Source organism: Harmonia axyridis, chromosome 3, assembly GCF_914767665.1.
Source record: "Harmonia axyridis chromosome 3, icHarAxyr1.1, whole genome shotgun sequence".
Lineage (NCBI taxonomy): Eukaryota > Metazoa > Arthropoda > Insecta > Coleoptera > Coccinellidae > Harmonia > Harmonia axyridis.
The window spans coordinates 33,532,582-33,558,148 of NC_059503.1; the positions used below are offsets into that span (position 1 = coordinate 33,532,582).

Below are 25,567 nucleotides of genomic sequence, written 5' to 3' on the forward strand. Positions count from 1 at the left end.
ATCACTGTGGATGAGCATTTAGATTGGCTTTCGCATAGATAAGAGATTATATTAGATTTAATTAAGGAAGTTACGTTTCACTGCGACCTAATGGTCTATTGTGCTCCACATCAGAGCTATTCTCTCCATAATGTGATCTACAGCTCGCCTTCCAGTTCCAGAGTTCTGATGAACTCCAATATCTGGGATGGCTCCAAGGAGGCTAATTCCTCACTTCTATAAGTTTCGTGTCTAAGGCAGGTTTTGCGTTGGCTAGCGATGGCGTGGCATTCCGTCACCAGGTAATCTGGAGTTTCTTCCTCCTCCCTACAGAATCTGAAAATCTGCACTCGTCATTTTCTGTTAGACCCATTCTCATGAAGTGATTCCTAAGGCGGCAATGCCCTGTGAGGAATCCAGATACTTCTTGGATCTTGTAGAGTCAAAGTTTCTAAGAAACTTTTGGATTGATCCAGACCAGGAAGTGTTATATGAGCAACACTTTTATGAAGGAAAACAACTATTATGGACACCCTTTGTTTGTTGTTTTCCTTCAAGTTTTCCTCATCGAACTGATGAGGGCCAAAAGCCCGAAACACTTGTTTACGGTTAGCACTTCTCCTAAGGCATGTCCAATATATTTTTTTCGTGCTTTATAATAATACCCTCGATAATCTTTTCACATATTATTATTATTGTATACCCATATGAAAACATTCGAACGCAAAAATCTAGAAGTTTGAAATTTGCAGGTTGAGTTCAGATCTTTAAATTCAAGATTTTTTGGAATCGGTAGGCGATACGACGAAACTACAAAAAATCAAGAAGTGTAGTACATTTTTCTTAACTACCAGTGTTCCACAAAAAAGTTCTGGAGGAAAGAACGGGCACTGTTCCAGGAAAAATATGATCCTGTAGATTTGTGTTCAAAATAACCATATGCCAAGGTATCCTCTGGATAGCCAAACACTGGCTATGTGAATGTGAAGCTGTTCACATATCATTACCGGGACTGGGGTTTCACGCAGGTAGCTATAGCTTCCCACGTGGTGATGTTGATTGTTGCCCGAAAACCCATTGGGTCTTCCTGCGGAAACCACAAATGGCTTCTGTTGTGGACTCCGTTTTTTTGTTGTTGCTCATCTAACACTTTTTCACCGTCTACGGTTAGCACTTCTCCTGAGGGCATGTCTAATATTCTTTTTCCTTGCTCAATAATAATAATAATATTTTATTAACAGAATTCTTCAAGAATAAAGTACAGACTACAAATTATATAAATGTAAAGTGAACAAATACCCAATATCACAGGTGCTTTAAACATTGCACTTGTACTAGTACATAATTTCCTCAATTTCATTTTGAAATGACTTCAATTGATGCTGAAGCAAAAATCTTGAAATGTATTTTTGGTTAACAAAATCATACAATTTGCCTCTTCCATGAGAGAAATTTCATGCTTGACATTTCTTCCTGAATAAATTCATAATGTTCACCCCCTTTATGACAACAGGAATCAGCTTTGATGCAAAAAATTATAACAACGCTGGTTTTACTTTATTTTCCCTAAGTATTCGAATTTTCTGATCTTTTGCACCAAATTGGAAATTAGTATTTCATATCAACACCCTGAATCTCAACTACGTCGGTTATTTGATCATGTTAATGGCCAGTTGCGGCATTTGCCTGAACATTGATTAAAATTTAAACATCGATTAATTTCTGATTTGTCTTAAGAAATCAGAGAGTAATCAATGTTAAATTTTTAATCAATGTTTAGGCAAATGCTGCAATTGGCCCTAATATTGGCAATTTTTATTATTATTCTTGAAGTTTCTATGGTTCTGATTTCAATATCAACACTATCAACCTGCGAAATTAAGGTGTAGGTTCATCAATAGCAATAGTAGGAGCTTAAGCATTCTTCTTTGAGGGCGGGATAGTCCTAGTCTTCACACATTATACAAAAACAGACCCTCAACAACTTTTTTGAATATTAGTGAAATAGTGACATGCTATTGGCGCCTTGTGATGTTTACGAAAGTTAAGTTAATTAATTGTCAAAATCTCCTCTGTTGTTTTGAGACAAGAGAACAGGTGTCTTCTTGTGAAGCGTTATACTTGATTGACGGTTGAAACTGCTATGAAACATTAGAAATACGATGTCTGGTTTGCAATATTTAACGGTCGACTTTCGGTATCTTTGACTATATTATTTATGATGACATTAGGACTCCCACACCATCTGGTCATTATTGGAAGTAAATCAAAATTGAATTCAGATTAGTTTTTACGATATAGACATTTACGTTTTACTCCTCTCCAGACAGCTGCTAAATGCTGACCAAATTGATTCTAAAGTGAGGACATTGTATAAAAAGCAGCTAATGTCGAGTATATCATAATGAATTTATATTATATTGAATGAAATACATTTATTTGAGTGATTCCCGATTAAATATGCAAATTTGGATATTTGGAATCCGATATTTTTCGTAATTGTCTAATTTATATTAAGCAGAATATTTATTATTTTCTGTATCTACCTACTGAAATCCAAGGTTTGGCAATTTTTGCTCTGCTATAGTATCATCGGTTGTTTCACGTCGTTTGGCGCGCTTGAAGTTTGTTTTCTGAATTTCTGATATATTTAGGTATTTACTTTAATATATTTTGAGTTAATATAGAACGTTGATTTACTATGGAACATAAGAAGTGAGTTTTTTGTGGAGAACAGTGGCGACGCCAGCTTTCAAAAACAGGGGGTGCCAAGAGGGGACCGGATTTTTTTTGAGGGGGCCCTGGCCCCCCTGTCCCCCCTAGCGTCGCCACTAGTGGAGAAACTCGCGAATTGAGTGAAGTATCGTATCATTTCCGCGCGCGTCATGTCAAATTTGATAGTTCATGTTGGGGACAAAATTTGCTTACTGAAAATGAATATGAGGGAGGAGATCCTCCCTCTATCTATATTTATAACTCTGGGGTTCTACTGATGAATTTCTGATCAACTTCAATTCTGTACTGTTGGCCTAAACAGGGTGCCCCTCTAAATTCTGGGCTAGGAGAATGATTCAAATTTTCACGGAATCGACAGCATGCAGCGCATAAGTTTAAATTTTTTTTTGACTCTAGAGATTGGTCCCAAAGTGGTACAGTTTCAATATCATACTCATTATCCCCATGAAATTCTGATTTCAAGATACCCCCCTTGTCATCATTTATCTGTGGTACTTTTTGACGTAGACCATTATTTCGACAAATTTTCTGGTTATAATGGTTTAAACTAAAGATGATAACTTGAAAACCATTTGAGATAATTGTTCGATTTAATTTTATTAGATTCCCGAAGAGTTTTCGAGTCTTCCGCAAATTTACGGATCGCTCTACAGGTGGTCCGAAAGACACTGTAATTTTTCAAAAATTACCTTTAAAAAATGTCAATAAGCCCATTTTTTTACATAGTATGCCCTGATTTTTTTACCTGTCGAATATCCTAATGAATAGTCTGCATTTTTCGTCTGAAATGCCTAAAATGAATCATTTCAAAATGCATCACATTTCATGTTTTGTACTGGGTCTGGCAGTATAATTTTCACGCATACAATTTCAAAGGGATCAGACAACTCAACTCTACTTGATACCTATACTAGTAATAACAATTAAATATAAAAAAATTAAAGAAATCATCGAAATACATATAAGGAAACATATATTTTGACAAATTGAAATAAAGATCACGTGAAAAAACAGGAAAAGTGACAGCATATTTTCAGCTGAAAAAGTCTGCAGACGTCTGAACAGATCATATGAACGATTTATATTGAGACTCTTCCAGCTGAAAATATGCAGTCATTTCGAGCAATTCGAACTCCTCAAGAGAATTCGGACCTTTTTTTTCACGTGGTCTCTATATCATTTTGTTAAAATGATATCTTTAATTGATATTACTAGTATCGGTATGAATTATGTTTCCAAATATATTGATGATTTCTTTGATTGATTGTCAATCTTGAAACTTTTCAAATTTGTATCATTTATTTATTACTTTATATTCCGCAGATATAAGCTAAGAAACACTTATTTATTTCTATGTAATTAAAAATTGTAGTTTTGAAAATGAAAAAAATATTTTATAAAAACCACACTAGTTATTATCAATATTATTGTTATGCATTTTCCTCAAGATTTCGACTTTGTCGAGTTTGTTGACATCAAGTATTGCACTGATTATAGGTTCATTAAAAATATATATATTTATATTGTTAATGAAAAAAACTCAAATGATTGTAAACTAGAATCCAACACTATCAGTTAATTTTAATCTATTGGGCAACAGTTCAAAGAACAGACACCGTTGCAGACCCAACAAAATGCATTTTTTATCGTTTCGACGTTTCCAAACGAATTTCACTTTCTCCACAGTCTTTTCTCTTTTATTTTTACGACAGCTCTAAATTTAGACCCTTTCAACAGAAAAAAATGACCGAGAATCCCTGTGCCAAAATGCATACACACATGAACGAACGGTTCGAGTTGAAACAACTTACAAGATCTATAAATTAAAATATTGTGTAGACTTCATTTCGCGATCCGACATGTTATTTCAGTCGTTGGAGATTGATATCGCTCTCGAAAAATAGAAAACATATAATGAATACAGACTAAAAATCTGAAAAACCCTCTGTAGATATATTAGTAAAAATTACTGTTAAAAGAAATATTCCATACATGACATAAGTCCACTTTGAAAAACCAAACGATCATTCACAGTTAAATAGATGGAGAGCTAGAAGTCAGCTGTAGGGTAGTATAACAGAAAATTCCTGCGAAACTTCAAAAAATTATCATACTTTATAATGATTTTAGAATAACTGTATTCTCAAGGAACAAGCGTATAGTTCAACGAATTATGGAGTCTTTACTATCATCAGGAAGTTGCATGTAAGTTCTTTGTTTAACTAGAAGACATCAACTTTCTCTGCGTCTATATCATTATTTTTGACTCTACAAGCTGGTCCTGAAGTGGTGAAACACGATACCATATCGTTTTCTTTGAATGTGAGTATCCAATTTTTGCCTCATACTCATATAATCTCTATGAAATTCCGATTCCGAATTACCCCACTTATCATCATTTATCTGTGGTACTTTTTGACGTAGGTCACTTATTTTGACTAATTTAATGGAAATAATGGCTTAAACTAAAGATCATTTCTTGAAAACCATTGGAGATAATTGTACGATTTTTTTCATTGAATTTCCAAAAAGTTTTCAAATCTTCTGCAGATTTACAGATCACTCTGTAGGTGGTTCGAAAGACTCTGCATTTAAAAAAAATCACCTTTAAAATATGTAAATAAGTTCATTCATTCAAATGGCTTGCGCTGATTTTTTTTTTGTCTGTCAGTTAGTCTAACATGTCTGAACATAATAATAATTTTTAAAATGCTTCGGATTTCATGTTTTGTACTGGAGCTCACATACTTTTCACGCATACAATTTCAAAGGGATATAGGATTACTCAACTCTACTTAATACCTATACTAGTATAATATCAATTAAAGATAAGCCATATCAAAGAAATCATAAAAATATTTCAAAGCAATCATTTTGTCAAAATGAAATGGAGACCACGTGCAAAAAAGAAACATAGTATCGATTCTCTCAAGAAGTTCGAAATGACTGCATATTTTCAACTGAAAAGGTCTCATCATTATTAATCGCTCATATAATTTACTCAGATGTCTGCAAACATTTTCAAATCGAACTACACCTCATTTCAATCATATAGGGTGATAAACCGCGATTGCCTGTTAGACATTTATGAAAAACTGATCATAATTTAGAGCTGAAAATTTTCATATTGGATTTTGAGACAATGATCTTTTTCCCAAAAAAATATTTTCAGATCTCTAAAATTTCCGGTTATACCGGAAACAGACTACCACTTCCTTATTTCGAGACACGTTCAGTAAATTATTGCATCATGAGATAGCTTTTTTGAAGACAATTTCAGCAATATGCCATACATATTGCTCATGAGTTAATGGGATTCTTATGAAAAAATGATGACGATGAGGACTGACATTTCTTCGAATTTTTCGGCAGGAAAAACTTTTTTCGAAAAAATTTTTTTCTTTTCCGATTCTGAAAAAACGTAGTATTATAAGACTGCTTGTGGTTTCGACCAAAAATGTACAGGGTGTTCATAAGAAGATCATGAACTTGAACAACTCATCAAAACTCAAGATTTTCAAATTAGAACCTATATTTTTTATTATTTCAGTCGATTCAACGTACAAAAATAGTGGGGGTTACTTAAGCAAACCCTTTACCTAAAATGAATACTTTAAGAGTTATCGAGGAAGAACCTAAACGTCTAATAGGTCATCCCGGTGAATCAATTTTTTAAAGAGTTTTCAGACATCTGCAGAGTAGAACATATGAGCGATAAATATTGATGAGACTTTTACACCTGAAAATATGCAGTCATTTCGAACTCCTTAAGAGATTTAATACTATTGATGATTAAAAAGTAAAATAACTTATTTCCGCTTTATATATTTATTTTCACAACAATTGTTTCGTCATGATAACATGGTAACATGTTACCATGCTCACCTGACGAAGTCATGTTATCATGACGTCAAGTTATCATTCGAGACCAATCCTGGCTCAAAATTCGAAAATTACAGCTACCTATTTTTATTGAATGATAAAGCGATCTGTTCGTGGAACGAGCGTTCAAAATAGAATACAAATATCGAGGTAAATGTGGTAGGTAGAAGAAAAAAGATCGTTTGAATCATAGTGCTTTTCGTCCCTCTATACACCTTGTGAACAGAAATCTATAAATTTGTATTTCGGAAAAGGAAAGTTTATGTTGATTTCGCACGAGTTTTTCCAAATAATCTGGAATTCCCATAATAAATCGAGAATCTTGATCGATAAAATAATATAGTTCCATTAAATCTCGGCTTTTAGTTGGACCGCATTCAATTCAGACGATGCGGTAAATCAGTGAGAGTAAACATTCTGCACTTCATAGTTTGTGGATTGATTTCCACGGGAACTTTGGAAGACTGTTATTTCGCTTCCAGCCTCCAACCTAACTACCCGACGATAGATTTTCATGTAAACGTATGGACAGCAGTGGACTTGGTCGACTTTGACGTTTTCGAGATTTCAACCTTGTTCAGCGGTGTTCTGTAAAATGATGCCAAATTTCAGATCTTCCTTCTTTTTCGAGGTTGACACTGTTGCGTATGCTTCTCTCATAATAAATCTGTTTATTATGAGTAAACAGTAGGTTTCGTAATTATAGTGAGTTATTGCCGTCGTATTTCCAAGCACCTGACTGCAACTCTGTTTTATGAAGTACAATAACTTAATAGCATTCCGGAAGAAATTATGCTTTTGATGAATAAAATATGTTATGACACAAAAATTTCAAGAAAAGCACTGACTTGGGGAAGGAGCTTTCGAAGGCACGTTCATTCATCCGCCTATTGTGCCCTTGGAGACAACGAAACTCTATACAGAGTGAGTTTGAAGTATCGAACGCCTCAGTTATCTCGGAAATGCACGATTTTTATAGATTTTGGTATGCAAGGATCTTCTGACATGGCTGATATTATGGTGGTATTTACATTGTTGTCAGATCTTTCCTTTTCCGGAATAATAATGGACTTTGTTATCTGGAATGGATCAATTAATCTGTGTATTTTTTGCCTTTTGAAATCATGAATTCCTGAATATTTTACTGATCCTTTGGGACACAACAATATATGTATAGGACAAGAAAAAAAATGAAGAATAATGCAAACATTCTCTAAATTAACAGAAAAATTCCCATTCAGACTGTAAAATAAATATTTAACTATACTTTCTTAAACCTTATGATATTTAGTGTCTTAATATTACGAGGGAGATTGAATAATTTTTTACACTGATATCTACGTGACATTTCGAACTAAGCAGCTTTGGGTATATACAATATTCCCTCATTTATTGTATTCTGGTAATGAAAGCTTGATAATTTAACAATATTACTCTCATTCTTCTTTACACAAAATAGAGCTGTATTCAAATGCTATGTTTAGAGAATATAAGTCTATAAGAAGGAGCTACATTGAACATCAAAAGCAAAATCCTCTTTTGAATTATAAAGACTCTACCAACATCGGAGGAATTTTCCCAGAGCAAGATGTTATACGAAAGATGGCTGTACACTATGAGTTTTTCAGATTTTTACAAACTGCATCAACATGAGCGTCACACTTCAAATACCTATCGAGTTATGAACTTATTATCATCATTAGATGGGATTTATTATGTCATAATATGCATTCCGTTTTATTTACATTGATCATAATGGCACTAAAATTGCACCATCGAACAAGGAATTGAACTGGGATATCTCATAAACTCTGTAATTCCTCCTTGGTACCCGCTAAAACAGCTAAATATATATAAAATAACTTTCTCAAATTCTCTGGAAGATCGTTGATGAACAATTAGAATAGGAGCGGCCCCGAGGCAGAGCCCTGAGTCTCCCCCAATTTCAGATTGGGCTCACTGGAACATTTCTGATTTATATAATAACGGACGCATAGCGCTTCAACCCTTGCTGCTACAACCCCCACCCCCAATTTTTGAATAGGGAAGATGGGGTGAGTGATACCTCATTTCAAAGGTATTTTTATACTGATTTCAGCACAGTAATTGTTTTTTCATTTTATGCATTAGTTCTCGAAATATTCATGCGTTAGTTAGTTAGGAAGGAAGCCACAGTCATGGTTGTTTTGAAGCTCAAAATGTCGATTTTTCACAAAACACTACAAGTGCCATGAAAACACCACTTCATTTTCAAATACTTAGTTAAGAATATTTCGAGAACTAATGCATAAAATGAAAAAACAATTACTGTGCTGAAATCAGTATAAAAATACCTTTGAAATGAGGTATCACTCACCCCATCTTCCCTATTCAAAAATTGGGGGTGGGGGTTGTAGCAGCAAGGGTTGAAGCGCTATGCGTCCGTAACCTACATCTTAAGTTGTCCCCCTCGAAACAGAAATCGACCTGTCCGAGCATTTCTATCGAAAAACTTTATTTCGTCTGTAATCTCGTCTGTTTCGTTTTCAAATGGCCACCCTGTATATAACTATGATTATTATAGCCTAGTTAATAACGGTGTTATATTGTTATAGTTGGCGACTCCACGTGTTGTTCAGAGTAATCGATAAAGAGTTTTGAATGTATCGCTATACAGAATTCTAGAGAAATTTGTTTCAAATTGGTTGATTGTTATCAACTGTCTTACAATTTGAACCAAATTTCAACACTGTTGTGTTGATCTCAAAAGTGAAGAATGGAGCTGTGATATTTCCAAGATATGGCTTTATTGATTATAATAACAAAGTGTTCTTCAGGAAATAAACTGAATACATATAATCTACAAATTGATATACAAGCTTACTGAGTATCTACATTGTCATGGTTGGTTTAGCTACTTGAAAAGGTCAAAATTTGTTTATATCGGATATTAGTATCCATTCAATGATATTATTCGAGACTGCATATTTTGTCTTCATTATATTTTGCTAGGAGTCCCAATATAAATATTCTATTATTTTCAATCATCATTTATTTCAATGCTCTATCTCTAGGGATTCGGGAATCTTCATATATTTAATTCTACCCAGTAGGTAGGACCTCATACTTCTATGCCGAAGTGCTAGACCCAGCTGGAAAAGAAATATTCTGATTTCGAGGGAACATCCAACCATTCGCCATTGAATCAAAAATTAATATTGTTGGGGTTAAAGTGACGATGAGACACAGTGTAGTCTACACAGAACGCAATTGTTACAAGCACAGATCTTCTGAGGTGCTTTACAAAACCCAGGAGAGAAAATCTAAACTTTAATAGAAATTAATCCAATATCTGAACTTTAGTCACAAACTTGTCGCATATATCTGTAACTATTAATATGAGGTTATCGTCCCCAAATATCGTCAAAATCCTTGTCGATTTATGTCGTGTTGCCTGAGATGAGAATAGATCTTTGGCATCTATATCGTTTCCCGAAACAAAGATCAAATGTTTCAATCCTTGTAAATTTATTACGTAGGTAGCTCGATTTTTAATTTTATGTTATCCTGCAATTGAGGATCATTGTGCATTGTCTCGATCATTCATTCAATTCAAAATATGTTCGATTATTACGAAATATAAAACATAACAAACGGTTTTCAGCGCTTAGCTAATTTGTTTTTCTTGGATAGATCCATGGGAGTTTGTTCGATAAGACTTAAATAAATTGGAAGTTTTCTTCCAGAGGAACTATTCTCGGAAGAATATAGGACAGGGTTATCGAACTGCAATACTGAAACCACAGATAAAATGAGATTTCTTCGTTCTTTGTGAATTCTGGACGCGCTAACTTGGAATATTTGGAATTTTTTTTATATTGCTCTTGAATTTTCTATTTTTTTTGATTATTATTTACAGAAACCATAGTCGGACACAACCAATAAGTAATTACTACCTCAAATTCCAGTTGTCAGCATGTTTTCAGAATGGAAAATGGCCATAAAAATATTTTGAGGAATTCATATTTTGTCTTCGAGCATATTTTTTTCTGCTTTTTATTGTTGTTTTACTGATAAATTTTTCATATACATATTAGCAAATTATTATCATATACTAGACGTTCACTGTGTTGTAAAGACGAATATTACTCTTTATATTCATTCACGACTTTTACGAGATATCTACTCCTGAATCAATCAAATTTGAAAGATAATGTTAGATGTGACAACTTTGATTGATACCGCGTATTGAAGCTGAATTTATTCACTTTTTGAAAAAATGAACAATGATTTCAAGAATTTTGTATTTCAGAAACCATTTGGCGGGATTTTACAAAACATGTTTTTGGTGGCTCGCCGTTTTACGTCAATATAACCAACAATATCACGTCATTCCCTAAATTCATCCGTTGTCCGAAATAAAAAACAATGATGACCCATATTTCTGTACTTTTCTCATACTTCCGGTGAAAATAGGTCATCCCGTATTTCCCCAACACAATTTTTTCGTAAACATAAAGGGTAATTTGGACAAAATAATGGAACGTCTTGTTTCGCAAAATTGACTACTTGGAGTGTAATGAATTTCTGGCACAGATCATAGATCGATTTCGTTCGGTCGTGAAAATAAATTGGCAATGCAGAGAATTTGAGAGTGGTTGGCTTGTCATTGAGGAACGTAACTTATTGTTAGTACTTCAGTAGGTACTCCTGGTTATGTACCTATCGACAATTATGCGCCAAGGAATAGAAATAGTAAATACTAGGCATTTTCGAGTTGTGAGATTTTGATTGTTTAATGTGAATTGAATATTATCATACTTAGAACCGTCCCCTGTCGAATTCTTATTGGCATAACTTATACAATAAATATACAATATTTTGAAAACATTTTCTGCCAATTGTTTTGGCACGTCCTCGTCCTTCACTTTTAAAAAGTCAGTCGCTCCACAGTACGTTATTTCGGTATTATACTATAATATCTGTCTATCTATTATCTCCCAAAAATTTTTATTTATGCACTGTTTATGCAACAAAAGCTTCAATTGGAATCTATAATATCTTACCAAGAACATCCATATCAACTTTGATCAAAATTGAACTATTTGAACGCAAAATATAGAGATCCCATACCAAAATATCAGTAACTTTTATGGAATAACTACTGGTTCCAAATACATACCATTTGTATGCTCAACTTGATCCCTATATATGAAGAAGAGCTATTCACGACCTCACTATATATCATCAAAATATGATAACAATTGTAGAAATTAACAAAGATTTGCGGATAAACAGACCGGCAGACAGACACGAAACCAAAATGCATTTTGTAAGTGGAAATTTCGATATTCGAGAACAACAATTTTTTCCACCCCAAAAGTGATCACAATGCTTGAATTACCTTCGGTAGAGTCAAAAGCAATAATTGAAATAAATTCTTACTTATGTATCATCCTTTCAGAAGAAGTTTTATGATAATTTCTCAGAACATGAAGACCTCTTTTTAAATCCTTATGAAACTGCTTTATTACTAGAGCTAATAGAAATAGGTAGGTACTACGAATTTATAATTTATGATATGATTTTGTTGCGTCGCGGTTCTGACAATTTTTTTCGTTTGATTCCTCAATATTTTGCTTTTTCAATCGATGGACCCCAGCTAAGAATATCATATTTATCGTCAAATTTTGAAGATTTATAATTTTTTGATATTCCTATGGTTGAAATTTATGAATAGCTGTAAAATCTTTTAGTCTGCTAAAAATTCAGATGGATATATGTATTAATTTTGTTTTCATTAGTTAGTTAAGAATGGAAAATATAATAATCTAAACTTCTACCGAATTTCAGGTGAGATAATTGTTAGAATATTACTTCATCCGAACTTGTTTCGAGAGAGACAACCAACCATACACTTGAAGTTTTACTTCAACGTCGTAGGTGGCGCTGCGAGTCTGCACGTGGCGCGGCCATCGAGGGCCATCGAGAGAGAAAACAAATATAGATCTTCGATGATCGAGAGCAAACGTCAGTGACATAACCTGTGTGTTTTAGTTCTTCTGTCACGTCTTCTGTTCAGACAGCTGAACTGGGTTGAGCCCCTTCTGAGTTGAACTCCCTTGCGTTCAGACAGCTGAACTGGGTCGAGCCGCCTTCTGGGTTGGGCTCCCTTGCGTTCAGACAGCTGAACTGGGTCGAGCTCACTTCTGAGTTAGGGTTCCCTTTCGTTTAGCCTTCTAGAACTTGCTTAGAGAAAAAGTGAGACTTACGAGAGTGTTTTGAGAATAAACGATTAAAACCATTATCTGTGTATTAGTGAATACTCTGTATTTCAAAACCCCAAAAATCCAAAAGGTTATGGAACCAGCAAGCTTCAAACTGCGCGACGAGGTAAACAATTATTCTGAAAATCTCACACGAGAAAAATATTGAGGTAAGTTGAAATTTCAACTTAATTAACGAGGTTAGAGGAGATATTTTATTGAGTTCAGTGAATGGAAATGATTTATTTCATATTCATTGCTGAAATAGAGAATTCCTGTTATACAGTATATGTATATTGTATTTGGAAATAATGTGTTTACCTATCTATTAGAGTTAAATCATGTTCACAACCTAGGAAGTTGATTTCAAGTGTAGAGATCTTGCAAATCTGATTCTTAACGGTTATTGAACGTTGATGTTTAAAGAAATGAGATATTTTACTATACACAGGTTTTGATAGAGTTAAATCATGTTCACAACCTAGGAAGTTGATTTCAAGTGTAGAGACCTTGCAAATCTGATTCTTAACGGTTATTGAACGTTGATGTTAAGAGAAATGACATATTTTACTATACACATGTCATATAGATTTTGATTATGCAGATGTAGAGATTCTGCATACTCGTTGTATCAAATTGACTTAGATGTTCATGAATTCAGAGATTTCACATTCATCATTTGAGAAAATTATATTATGTGAATTTAGAGTTTTTCAGAGTCATAATTTGAGAGATCTACATACATCATTCGAGAGGTATCGATGAGAAAATTTCAGAGACTTTGCTAACATACTTTCTGTTTTAGATTGGATAATTTTAGAGAATTTACATACCACACCTAGAGAATTGGAGCATGTAGATTTAAAGATTCTACATACATTGCTTGGAGCATGTAAAATTGGATGTTTCATATTCCATAAACATAATCCAGAGATTGAGATATTTTGAGAGTATATATATTGATGAAAAATTTGGGGAATTATTTATTTCACTAAACTACAAAAACTGCAGTATGGTAAGATTAGTGATAATCAATATTTCAGGGCTTCTTTCGTACAATGCTTGCTGTGCTGTGTTGTTCGTTTGTAAGCTAGGGATATTATAGGATTCAAGTATTCATCCCGTATAATGTACAAATGGCCATACCTAACTCAACAGGTTTTCATTGCAGTGCGTGATACCGCTTTGTAGTAAGGTGTATATATACGTGGTGGTGATGCTCGAAAACTTTAATAGCCATGTTTCGAATTGTATCAGATTGTTGTGCATCTGAGGCAATTCAGAAGCACGAAACAAAATTTTATATCTTATACCTGGTAGTAAATGTACTAAGAGAGCATATAATGCACAAAAATCTTAAAATACATAATATAAATATTTTGTTTCATAAATCCTGAAATAGATGGCAGCCAAAGGAAATCAAGGAAAACCGTTGGTGGATTATCATAGCGATTCCACCATTTCCGTAAGTGCAGAAGATATAGGTTTCATGCATTACGAGGAAAGAGAGAATTGTCAAAACCAATGTAAGTTTTTCATGCAATTAATAATTGCCCATTTCCTTGATCTTAGCTGACTAGAAAAGTATCAACGAGTGATACGTAGATGAGAGATGCTAGAGAAATTTTAGAGTCATTACACAAAACCCCCTTTTGAGAAATTAGAGATCTGAGAGAGAAGAAATTGTCGAAAATGGAGAGAGTACAATAGAGAGAGTAGAGAAGAGAATTTTAGAGTATGAGAAAACCCAGGTATATATAAATTAATCCATGTTAGGTAATTAGAGTTATGAAAATATTTTTGAGGTTGAATTTTAGAGATTTTGGAGTACGAGAAAAACCCAGCTATATTTAAAATTTATTCATGTCACAGAGGTCATTAGAGATATGAGAATATTTTTGAGGTTAAATTTTAGAATTTGAGAAAACCCAGGTATTCAAAAATTAATTCATTTTACAGAGGTGATTATAGTTAAGAGAATAATTTCTGGGGTTAAATTCTAGAGCTTAGAAAACCCAGGTATTTAAAATTAATCCATGTTACAGAACAGAATTCAAATTTAAGATCTGGATGGACAGTCTATGATCAGAGCTTTTTGACAAATGATTTGTTGGACGTCATAGAGCCAAGTACGAGTAACCAAACTTTTTCGGAGGCCAACAAATCCAAGAGAAGTAATTAAGTATGAGACATTATCATAAACAGAATTGAGAAGAACTATTGAAAGAAAAATTTTGAATATCCGAGACCCTGTTGAAGTAAGTAGAGGTTTGAGGTTCTCCAGGAAGTGCAAGTCAAATGCGACACACACTTCAGGTAAGAGCATGTGAGGTGTGATTGAGCTAACTGCTCAAAAGATAAGATCTGCACTTTATCAGGCTGTATTACCAGTCATATCCAAGTTACGAGATGCAGATCTGACCAGGAGACAGACCCCAAACCAAGAAGGTAATTTAGACGAGATCAAGACCTTCATCAGAGAGAGAGAGAGAGACCAGAGAGATTGGAGGTTGAGAAGAGGTCTGAAATTGAAGAGGAGATTCCAAAAGTTCAACGGGTACATAAATTAAAATGCTTCCATTGTAACAAAGAAAGACACTGGTCAACTGATTGAAATTTGAGGCAACAGAGTAAGTAAGTGATTCTGCTTCGGTTGTGGGACAATCAAGTAAGAGGATTGCATTAACAATGGTGGCACGAACGAAACGTTAAATTTAAAGGATCGAGTAGAGGTAGGTTGAACAAGCCAAGTTTCAACACTAAGAGACGAAGCCATGTAAACCAGAGGAGAATGAGAGAGAGTAAGAGATTAAAAAAAAAAGAGGGTCGCTCCAAGGCAAGAAGGGTTGGAAGTATAGAGCATAGAAAAACTAAAACAGGTAAACTTGATGCAATCATTAACTTCTTTGCAGATTCTGGAGCAACAGACCATATCGTAAATGGTTGTCCGATTTTGAGAAACTTTGAGAGATGTCAAAATATGAGGATAGAGAGCGAATAAAACGAGATAGCAGTCATTGTAATCGATGAGGACAATTCCAAATCCTAAGAGTTTACAATAAGGTTAATAAAGAGATTGTGTTAGAGAGTCAAGCAACGATAAGCGAAGAAGATGAGATGAGCTTGCAATCGCAGACACAGTCCAATAACGAGTTATTAGGTTCGGAGGGAGAACCGGAATCTGCGATTGGGAGGGAGAAAGAGTATGATCTCATCTTTTCACCTAAAGAGAAAGTTCACAAGTTTCAACTGACAAAACAGATGAAACACAATCTGAGCAACAAGAAAATATTGGGATTGCAGTCATATCAATAGAGAGGTAATTTAGATCGATAACTTGGAATCAATCCAAAACTTAGAACGTGAAGTATGTATCATATCGACAATGGAAAAATTACACTTTAAAGAGACAGAATGAGAGCTGAGAAACAACGAATTGACACACACTGACACGATGGGACTTATTAAACCACCATCTCATCCAGGTCAGTGAAGATTAATTAATGTCTACATAGAAGACTATTGGAGACTTGCTAAAGCATATTCATTAAAACAGAAGATGAGTTGGCTGAAGCATTAAAGAAATTCTTAATATCAACAAGAAACTTGTTGGAGAAAAATGAGAAGGTATATTATATCAGGTCAGATCAAGGTACAGATTTACCGAAAGGAAATTCCCAGAAGTACTGAGTAGAGAAAATATAGAGAACGAGAGAGCGGAGAGGATTGACTCAACGATCCAAAAGAAGGTTTGTACATACATGTTTGATTCCAGACTACCTAAGAGTATGTGGGAGATTGATGTTGATGCATTCATAGATGTGTACAACAGAACACACAAGTCTATCAGATATCAAACACCATTGACAAAGTTTGCACCAAATGCAAAATGCCACTTTGATCAAATTGAGAGATGTGGATGTATTGAATGTATTGTTGTAAGTATTATTATGTATTGTGATGTTCGCATACATTAAGATTCCAAAATCCAGCTTGTAAGTATTATTATGTATTGTGATGTTCGCATACATTAAGATTCCAAAATCCAGCTTGTAAGTATTATTATGTATTGTGATGTTCGCATACATTAAGATTCCAAAATCCAGCTTGTAAGTATTATTATGTATTGTGATGTTCGCATACATTAAGATTCCAAAATCCAGCTTGAAATTTGGAGAATGTGCCCTGAAAGATGTCCCAGTGGGTTATACCGTGGATACTTGACGTAGCATTCAAGCTCGGAAAAAGTCCCTTGAATCTCAACATGTGAGATTTAACAAGAAACTTGCCTACAAAGATGTTTATAGAAATAAACAACTTGATGACACTAGAAAAAATTAGAGACCCAGGAAAATATAATTGACTGGGATTGGATGAAAAACTCGAAAGAGCCAAAATAAGGGAACTGTCGATAAAAAGGCCAGTACCCTGCTACACTTAGAGAAAACTGTAGAGGACGTAAGCTATGCAAGGTTTTTTAATTATTCAGAGAATAGTATTTTAGAAAGTATGCTGAACGACCTCGGTCGATTGCCTTTGGATAACTAGTTATCAATAAAGATCAACTATTAATATTATTATTTTAGGTGAATATGAGAAAACCGATAAAATTCGAGGAAGCTATAAATTCTAGAGAAGGCCACTTATGGAGGAAAGCTATAAAAGAAGAAATTGATTCCATGATACAAAATAAGGTTTGGATATTGGTAGATAAAAAGTATCCTCAAATATCTGGAAAACGGGCAAATATTATAGACCCAAAATGGTATTCGAGAGAAAATTAGAGGCAAATGGTCTTATACGATACAAAGTAAGATTAGTCATACAAGGCTTTAAGGTCGAAAATATCTATGACATTGAAAGGAGACATATGTACCAGACTTCCAGTAATTAGAGCTACATTTGCAATAATCAATAAGTATGATTTACATACTTGTCAATCAGAAGTAAAAACCTGCTTTTTAAATGGCACTATAGAGGAGATCTATATGGAGATTCTTGATGGAGTAGACATTGACAATGAGATCAAACGATCTTATGTATATAAACTCCGGAAAGCCCTATATGGACTGAAGATAAGTCCAAAGAGATGTAATAAGAGATTCACTGAAGAGATCCAGAAACTTGGTTCAGAGAATGATATACATAGACCTTGTTTATATACTTGGAGGAGAAATGATATAAATATAAAGAGAAACCGAGAAGAGAGGTATATAAATCAATCAATCAAATTATACCATGAATATGTTAGATAGATTGAATATGAATGACTGCAATGCTCAAAATACTCCTATGGTAACCAGACAGGTAGAAAACAAGATTAAGAGAAATCAATCGGAGAATCTACAAGATGACTCAGATAAACTAGAGATGAAAAGAGTTCCTTATAGAGATGAGAAGAGTTCCTTATAGAGATGAGAAGAGTTCCTTAGAGAGATGAAAAGAGTTCCTTATAGAGATGAAAAGAGTTCCTTATAGAGAAGCGATTGGTAGCTTAATGTATCCATCAAATGGTAGACACTACGTTTGCTGTTAATTGTTTAACGAGAAAACAAATGAAGCTGATTGGAAAGATGTAAAGAGAATATTCAGGTATTTGAAAGGTACTGTGAATTTAAGTCTTAAATTAACTGCTCAAACTTAATACTTAAAAGCATTTACCGATGCAACATTTAGAGACCATTCCGACTATTCATCAACTGAAAGGTATGTTATTAGATTGTTTGGAGATGTAATAGCTTGGAGAAGCCATAAACAAACATATGTCACATTGTCCACTTGTCAATCCGAATATCTAGCTATGAGTGATGCTTGTCAAGAATTAATATCTCTTGATAAGGCACTTAGATTTGTGGTAGGTAAACTGATGTTTCCTATAACAGTCTGGTGTGATAACAAATCCGCTGGAGACTGCACCAAGAAAGATGGTAGTCACAAACTAAAAGTATTTGATGATCATTTAGAGGTAATAAATGACGACCTACTACATAGAGAGAAATCTGGACTTAGAAGATAGATGGTTAAGACACATGGTGATTTCAAACAATGTGTTGAGTATAAGAGAACCACAGTGAGGTGGACTCCAACGAAAGAGAATGTGTCAGAGATACCATCAGACAGTCATAAGAGATTAACTCAAAAACTAATGATTTAATAATCTTGGAATACTAACCCATTGAATTTTTGTTTTCAGAGTATTTCTAGAGACTAGAGTATAAACTAATTGAGTTCTGTTTATAGATTAGACTTAGAGTGGAGAATGCTGCTTGTAGTTCGATGAAGGGAGGGAGTGTTAGAATATTACTTCATCCGAACTTGTTTCGAGAGAGACAACCAACCATACACTTGAAGTTTTACTTCAACGTCGTAGGTGGCGCTGCGAGTCTGCACGTGGCGCGGCCATCGAGGGCCATCGAGAGAGAAAACAAATATAGATCTTCGATGATCGAGAGCAAACGTCAGTGACATAACCTGTGTGTTTTAGTTCTTCTGTCACGTCTTCTGTTCAGACAGCTGAACTGGGTTGAGCCCCTTCTGAGTTGAACTCCCTTGCGTTCAGACAGCTGAACTGGGTCGAGCCGCCTTCTGGGTTGGGCTCCCTTGCGTTCAGACAGCTGAACTGGGTCGAGCTCACTTCTGAGTTAGGGTTCCCTTTCGTTTAGCCTTCTAGAACTTGCTTAGAGAAAAAGTGAGACTTACGAGAGTGTTTTGAGAATAAACGATTAAAACCATTATCTGTGTATTAGTGAATACTCTGTATTTCAAAACCCCAAAAATCCAAAAATAATAATCGAAAAATAATCGACATTGTCCGAGGAGGTTGAAAAGTAGGTCTTACAACGGCTTAAATAAAGTTTCCAAGACTTTCATTATACAGGATAATGTTTCGATTGAATTTTCACCAAGTTTTTTCTCAGATTGATGTCATTGATCTTATGAAATACATGATGGACATTGATTTGATTATTCAATTGAGATATTCTATCTACTCTAATTTGATAGATTTACTGTCTATGTATAGGACCTATGACTCATATTGATCTGTCGGCAATATTATCAATCAAACCTATCACCAGTGTGTAACTATCACTTAAATTAAATTGATGAAACGTCTCTGATCTCTGGATCCATCGGTTCAAATGAATTACATATACATTGATCTACCTACCTCATTTATGAATCTTGGCTATTCTATTCACATATTAATCTACAGTTCTTGACACAAATTAATACATCCAAAATATGTTACCCGAGTATTCGTAATTTTTGAGCCACAGTACAAGTTTTTCCGAATATCCCAAAACTGTTAGATATAGTTTAACTACATTAATTAATCTTTTTAGCTTTCAGTTAAATGTAATTCTCGGTAATTCGTGTGTCAGAATAAGTCAAAGTGGGTTCGATATTTTCTAAATAATCTAAAGAACTTTTTTTGTTCATAGCTTAGGTTATATTGTTGTATGATATTGAAATTCGCCGTCTCAAGCTTATCCTTTGAAAGTAACGAAACAACAATGTGATTTATTGAATTGAAATGACATATGAAACGAATAAAACTGGACCTTTGTCAAACGTCAGACCCTTCTGAAACTTAAGCGACCTAAGAGAACAGGTTCATGAAGGGTAGGTAACATAATTAGAATTACAAAATTTTTTAGACATATTAACTGCTAGTAGTGCAAGTGTACTTTTTAGTGTAGGTTTAAATTAGTACCAGTGTATTAAATACAAGTGAGAATGAACTGTGTTTACTTACATTCAGACCACTATTATCATTCAAAATGGAATATTTTATGTTATATCAAGAGACCGGATTGTATGCAACATAAAAAGAGAGAAATATGCAAAAAAGTTAAAAATATGCGTAAAAATTGTATAATAATGTATTAATTCCCTAAATATGTCCAGAAAGAAAATACTTCAAATAAAGATAAAGGAGGAAAATATACATGAAAAAACATTAATTGTAATTGGAATAGTTTTCAATCAGTTGAATAGCATAATAGGGAGAAATAAGATAATTTACAAATAGATATTTAGCACTTTGTTATTTTTGTAATAAAAATAACATTGTACCATCGATCACTAAAAATAATTATTTAAATGAAGAAGTACCGTTTTACATTCCCTGAGGTGACTGGGAAGAAATTGAAATTAGGTGCTAAATTAACCCCCCCCCCTTTTTTTAACAGAAATTCAACCGATAATTCAATAACACTTTTCATTTCACATAAATCTTCGAAGCTAGGGTTATTCCCCAAAATTAATGGAATCAGCCAATGACAAAACATCGAATTCTCTAATATTTTTAGATATGTAAGGGAAATGAATGTTTTTTTACTTGTATCGTTGATAGTTGCCTTGGACTCATAAACTGATAAAAGGCTTATGAATTATCGAATTCATCGATCACATATTTGTTATCTCGAATTGGGATATTTTCTAAAATGAAAAAAAATATACGACTGCATCGAAAATCTATCATAAGCATTATAAAATTTGGAATATCCTTTGTGATGTAATTTTGTAGTCTAGTTGAAGACATGCTGCAAAATGTAATATGGTTATGAATTTTATGAGCTCTGAGAACAGTTTCGACAATAGGATTGATGAGTTTCCTTGAAAGATTTCATTCACAAAGTATCCCACGGAAAAATAATGTAAATACAGCAATACAGAATTCCTAGATTTTTTGTAAAATATGTATCAACTGAATACGCATTTGCATGCATATAATCCGGTCTCTAGTTATATGTTACAAATTACAAAACAATTGCTTTCGAGGTCAAAAATGCAGTAAGCAGAGTGTAATGAGGTGAATGAAAGTCAAACAAATGCAACCATAATGTGGTAAGGTCATAGTGTCGAATTTGTACACTACGCCACCACACTTCATTCAAAAAAGAAAATAAAATCATGATGAAAATGAATGAAAACCACTTCAAAGCAATCCAGATTTGGTCTCCAGTAAGTATTACTTGTTACCAAGCTCAACAAAAATGTCATCAGGAGGATATATGGCACTAATTACTAAGTGAAAAGAAGCAAACATGACGATGTGTTAAAAATCGTTGTATAAAACAGTTCCTCAAGAATGAAATATATGAGACTTTTGGGTCTGTGCATCAAAGACATCAAATCTTACAACTTACCATTTCATGGTCGGCAACTCCACGCTTCCCCCCAGCTTGTCGGCTTTCAATGCACCGGCACTCTGGAAAAATAGAACCTTGAGGAATCTCACAGAAAATTCGGTACCGCGCGGTATATCATCGAGAATAAACGGGACTTTATTTCTTGAAAACGTTAAAAACGGCGTTTGGAAAGAAGAAAAAGCCAGAAACGAACGTCGCGCACTGTCGCCCGAATTGAGGATTATTTAAAAAGAGTATAGCGATATTCAAAATTAGATGCCGGCTAGCTGCGGCAGAGGCTTGTGTTACGGTACGATCCCTACCCCTGGTCCGTATTTTTAGATGAATGATATGAAAATTTACGGTTTCCAAGAAGTATTTATCAAACTGAGGTGCAAGTCGGTTTATTATTCCAGTATTCCGACCTTGGATGTACCGTTTCGTTTGTTTGTTATTGATGCCGCATATATGGGAGACATTAAAATCTGGGAAATTCTAATTTTTCTTGTCAGTTAGTCTGACGGTGATTTTACGACTTCGTCAGGTGTACAACCCGACGCTTGGTATGTTTTGCATTTTTTCTCATTCAGTTATTTCATGTATCGAAACGTAATTTAGTGATTAAAAAATGGGGAAAGTAGTGAAGTGAGGTCAAGAGCTTTTGAGCCCCCGTTCATTCATTCGCCAATTGTTCCTATGAAAATCGCGGAAATGCGTAGAATGCATTGGTTTTATTTTGCGAAATTGGCGCAAGGATGATCAACCGCTCATAACATTACGTTTGTCATTTTTTTCGGTAATCTACTCATTATTGCTCTCCAAAAGTTTAAGGGCATTGGAGATCATTACTTATCTCACACCTCTTCATCTAGTGATAGGAAGAGGCAATGACGGAATTAAAAAATCAGAGAGCCTGTTCCTCCCTGATATACCATCAGCGAACCTTCCCAGTGACGGGATGATCAAGAAAATTAGCATCAAAAAACCTTCATGACGATACTTAGTAGAAAGGAAAAGTCCACAACCCTAGTTCTCAAAAAGAATACCATCAAATGGTACACAGATGGTTCCAAAATCACGACGAGGACTCGCGCTGGAGCATGAAATAATAAAAACTCAAAGAAATAGGCAAGAATAATAAGGTCTTTTAGTCTAGGTTCCCGGCCACTCGGAAATTACAGGGAAAGAGGAGGCCAACTTTCCAGAAAGAAAGCACAAACTCCTTTCATGGCTCCGGAACCTTTTCTATGGCATAGCAAAAGAAACCCTCTGGGGGAATCTTCCTGGTTTGGTTCCAAAACATTCCAAAAAGTCTCTTCGAAACTCTGACACTAGATCAAGGGCAATCTGCAAAAATATACCACACCTCTTCACGGGATTCCTCACTGGGCATTGTCTCCTTAGGAAACAACTCAGGAGAATGGGTCTAGCAGAAAATGACAAGTGCAGATTCTGTGGAAAGGAGGAAGAAAATCCGGAACACCTAGTTACGAAATGCCTTGCCATCACTAGTCAACGCAAAATCTGCTTTGGACCAGAAACTTGTAATAGGAATTAGCCTCTTGAAGCCATCCCAGATACTGGAGTTCATTCGAATTCTCTGGAACTGGAAGGCGAGCTCCAGATCACGTTATGGAAAGAATAGCACAATAGACCATTAGGTCATAGTGAAACGGAACCTCCTCAATTCAATATATCTATCTATGGTAGAGTTTTATGAATGGCTAGCCGAATTTTCGATAGTTCTGATGATGATTTGATCAGATTCAAATTGTTATCTCATATGACACTTTTTCGGTATCGTGGTCACTAAATATCAGGGATTTATTTTTTCGATATTTTTCTTGAAATTTTTTGGTTCTAGACACGCAATCATCATGAAATTTTGCTTGAAATTGTCATTCTAAAATGATAATACCTCAGAGTAATAGACATAGAAATACCTGTTTAACGCGTATAGAGCTATCAAATGAGAGAAAGCGCACAAAAATTAGAAATCTGGAGCTAAATTAAACATTCTTTTTTAGTTCTCGCTCTCCAAAAGCAACTCTATATCAATATGTCTATTATTTTCCAATTTCGATCCGAAAATGGTCTCGATCTAGAATGAAGAATTCTTCACAAACCTCTGCTCTGATTTTCAATTTCACTAATTTTTCAAAGCTAGCCATAGGAATGATTCACCCGCATCGAAATCACTAAATTTTCATTCTAACCTCGACATAGGCAGGGTTGCCGCCTCAACCGGCAAACCAGTGCTAGTTAAACAAATTTTTTTTTTAACCAAAAATATTTTTTTAGTGAAAATACCACTCTTTGTGGTAAAATAATAAAATTGCCAAGAGCCATTTCTTTTAAGTCGAACATCTGCTCTCAACTAGAGTTATTGAAATACCTAAAAGGGATAAAAATGCATCATTAGGAACTACGTCATCTTTTTTCTATAGAAATATAGAGCGTCGTACCTACTTTCAAACAACGCAGGAAGTTTTTGGATGAAATCGAAACAACGTCCTTTGCTGAATTTGTTTAAATGGCGGCCCTGCAGGGCCCCCGCAAGAGATATCAACGTCCGCGTGCGGAACATATTTTGGCGCCCCTTAAAAGGGGGAGGTGGAGAAAAGCACTGCTGGATAATCGGGATTTTTTTTTTGTTTTGTTGAGAATTTAGTGTGGAATGGTTGAAAATCTATCAGCAACCTTCATTGCCTTAAGAACTTTATGGTGTTAGTTGTAACATAATACATTTTAAATGTGTTTCAAACCTTGAGCTGTATTCTTCTATAAATTATTCATAAAGGCTTAAACATTTAATTAGGATCAATCCAGAAATTGAATTGATGTTTTTCTAGATTTGGCTGTTGCAAATTTTTTTATATAATCAATCAATCAATTTTATCGAGTATCACTTGCTCTATATCTAAGATTGCCAATCTAGAAAATCTTTCTTATGACATGGTAGACTTCAAATATTTTTTAATTATTTTTAATTTAGTTAATGATCTCTCACCAGAAGCAACAGACACAGGTAATGTGAGAAGGATTCTTGAGGCAATACTAAGATTCAGTAGAGAAGAAGTAAGATTATTTTCAAAAATATATTGTTGAATTTCAAGAGGATTTTCGCTTCAGATAATGGAAACAATCTTTTAGCTTTTATCTCGTTGAATAAATCATTTTCTTTCACATCAGCCTCTTCTTTTCCTGATCAGTTAGCTTTTGTTGAAGAGCATGACAGCATTTTAATATATATTTATCATTTAATTTAAGAATATCACAAATAAAACAAAAAACGTTATCATAATCAGATATCATATCAAACCTACTATTTGAGGAACTTAGTGTTTGATCAATTATTTTCAAAAAGAAATTTATTTTAAAAGCGATTTTTGGATCTTGAGGTGCCTCATCCGTCTGTTCATAATCGAACAATTTTGGTTTATACTTTCGTCTTACAGTATATAATAGAGAAAAACCTTGATCTATCTCAAGAGCAGCCGCTAGTTTTCCAGCTTCCGCAAGTTTTTCCTCGAAACATTATCATCCCTATAATTTTTGAAATGATCAACTAAATTCTTCAAATAGTTTTGG

The 25,567-nt window shown here is 34.4% G+C and overlaps 1 protein-coding gene and 1 long non-coding RNA gene across 3 annotated transcripts in view; one reads left to right on the forward strand and one right to left on the reverse strand.

Moving 5' to 3' along the window:
• LOC123677184 (tau-tubulin kinase homolog Asator) overlaps nucleotides 1-22,281 on the reverse strand; it is a 62,006-nt gene extending 39,725 nt beyond the window's left edge. Inside the window, exon 1 of one of the 2 annotated variants that reach the window (XM_045613756.1) lies at nucleotides 21,995-22,281. In XM_045613756.1, the coding sequence (XP_045469712.1) occupies nucleotides 21,995-22,002 (8 nt within the window). In that variant the 5' untranslated portion in view covers nucleotides 22,003-22,281. The remainder of the gene's footprint in view (nucleotides 1-21,994) is intronic. The other variant, XM_045613759.1, reaches the window with a different exon arrangement.
• On the forward strand, nucleotides 14,272-15,263 carry LOC123677185. Its single transcript, XR_006747066.1, has 2 exons — nucleotides 14,272-14,593; nucleotides 14,648-15,263. It is a non-coding gene; the product is annotated as an uncharacterized LOC123677185 (long non-coding RNA).
• Nucleotides 22,282-25,567: the final 3,286 nt, after the last annotated feature.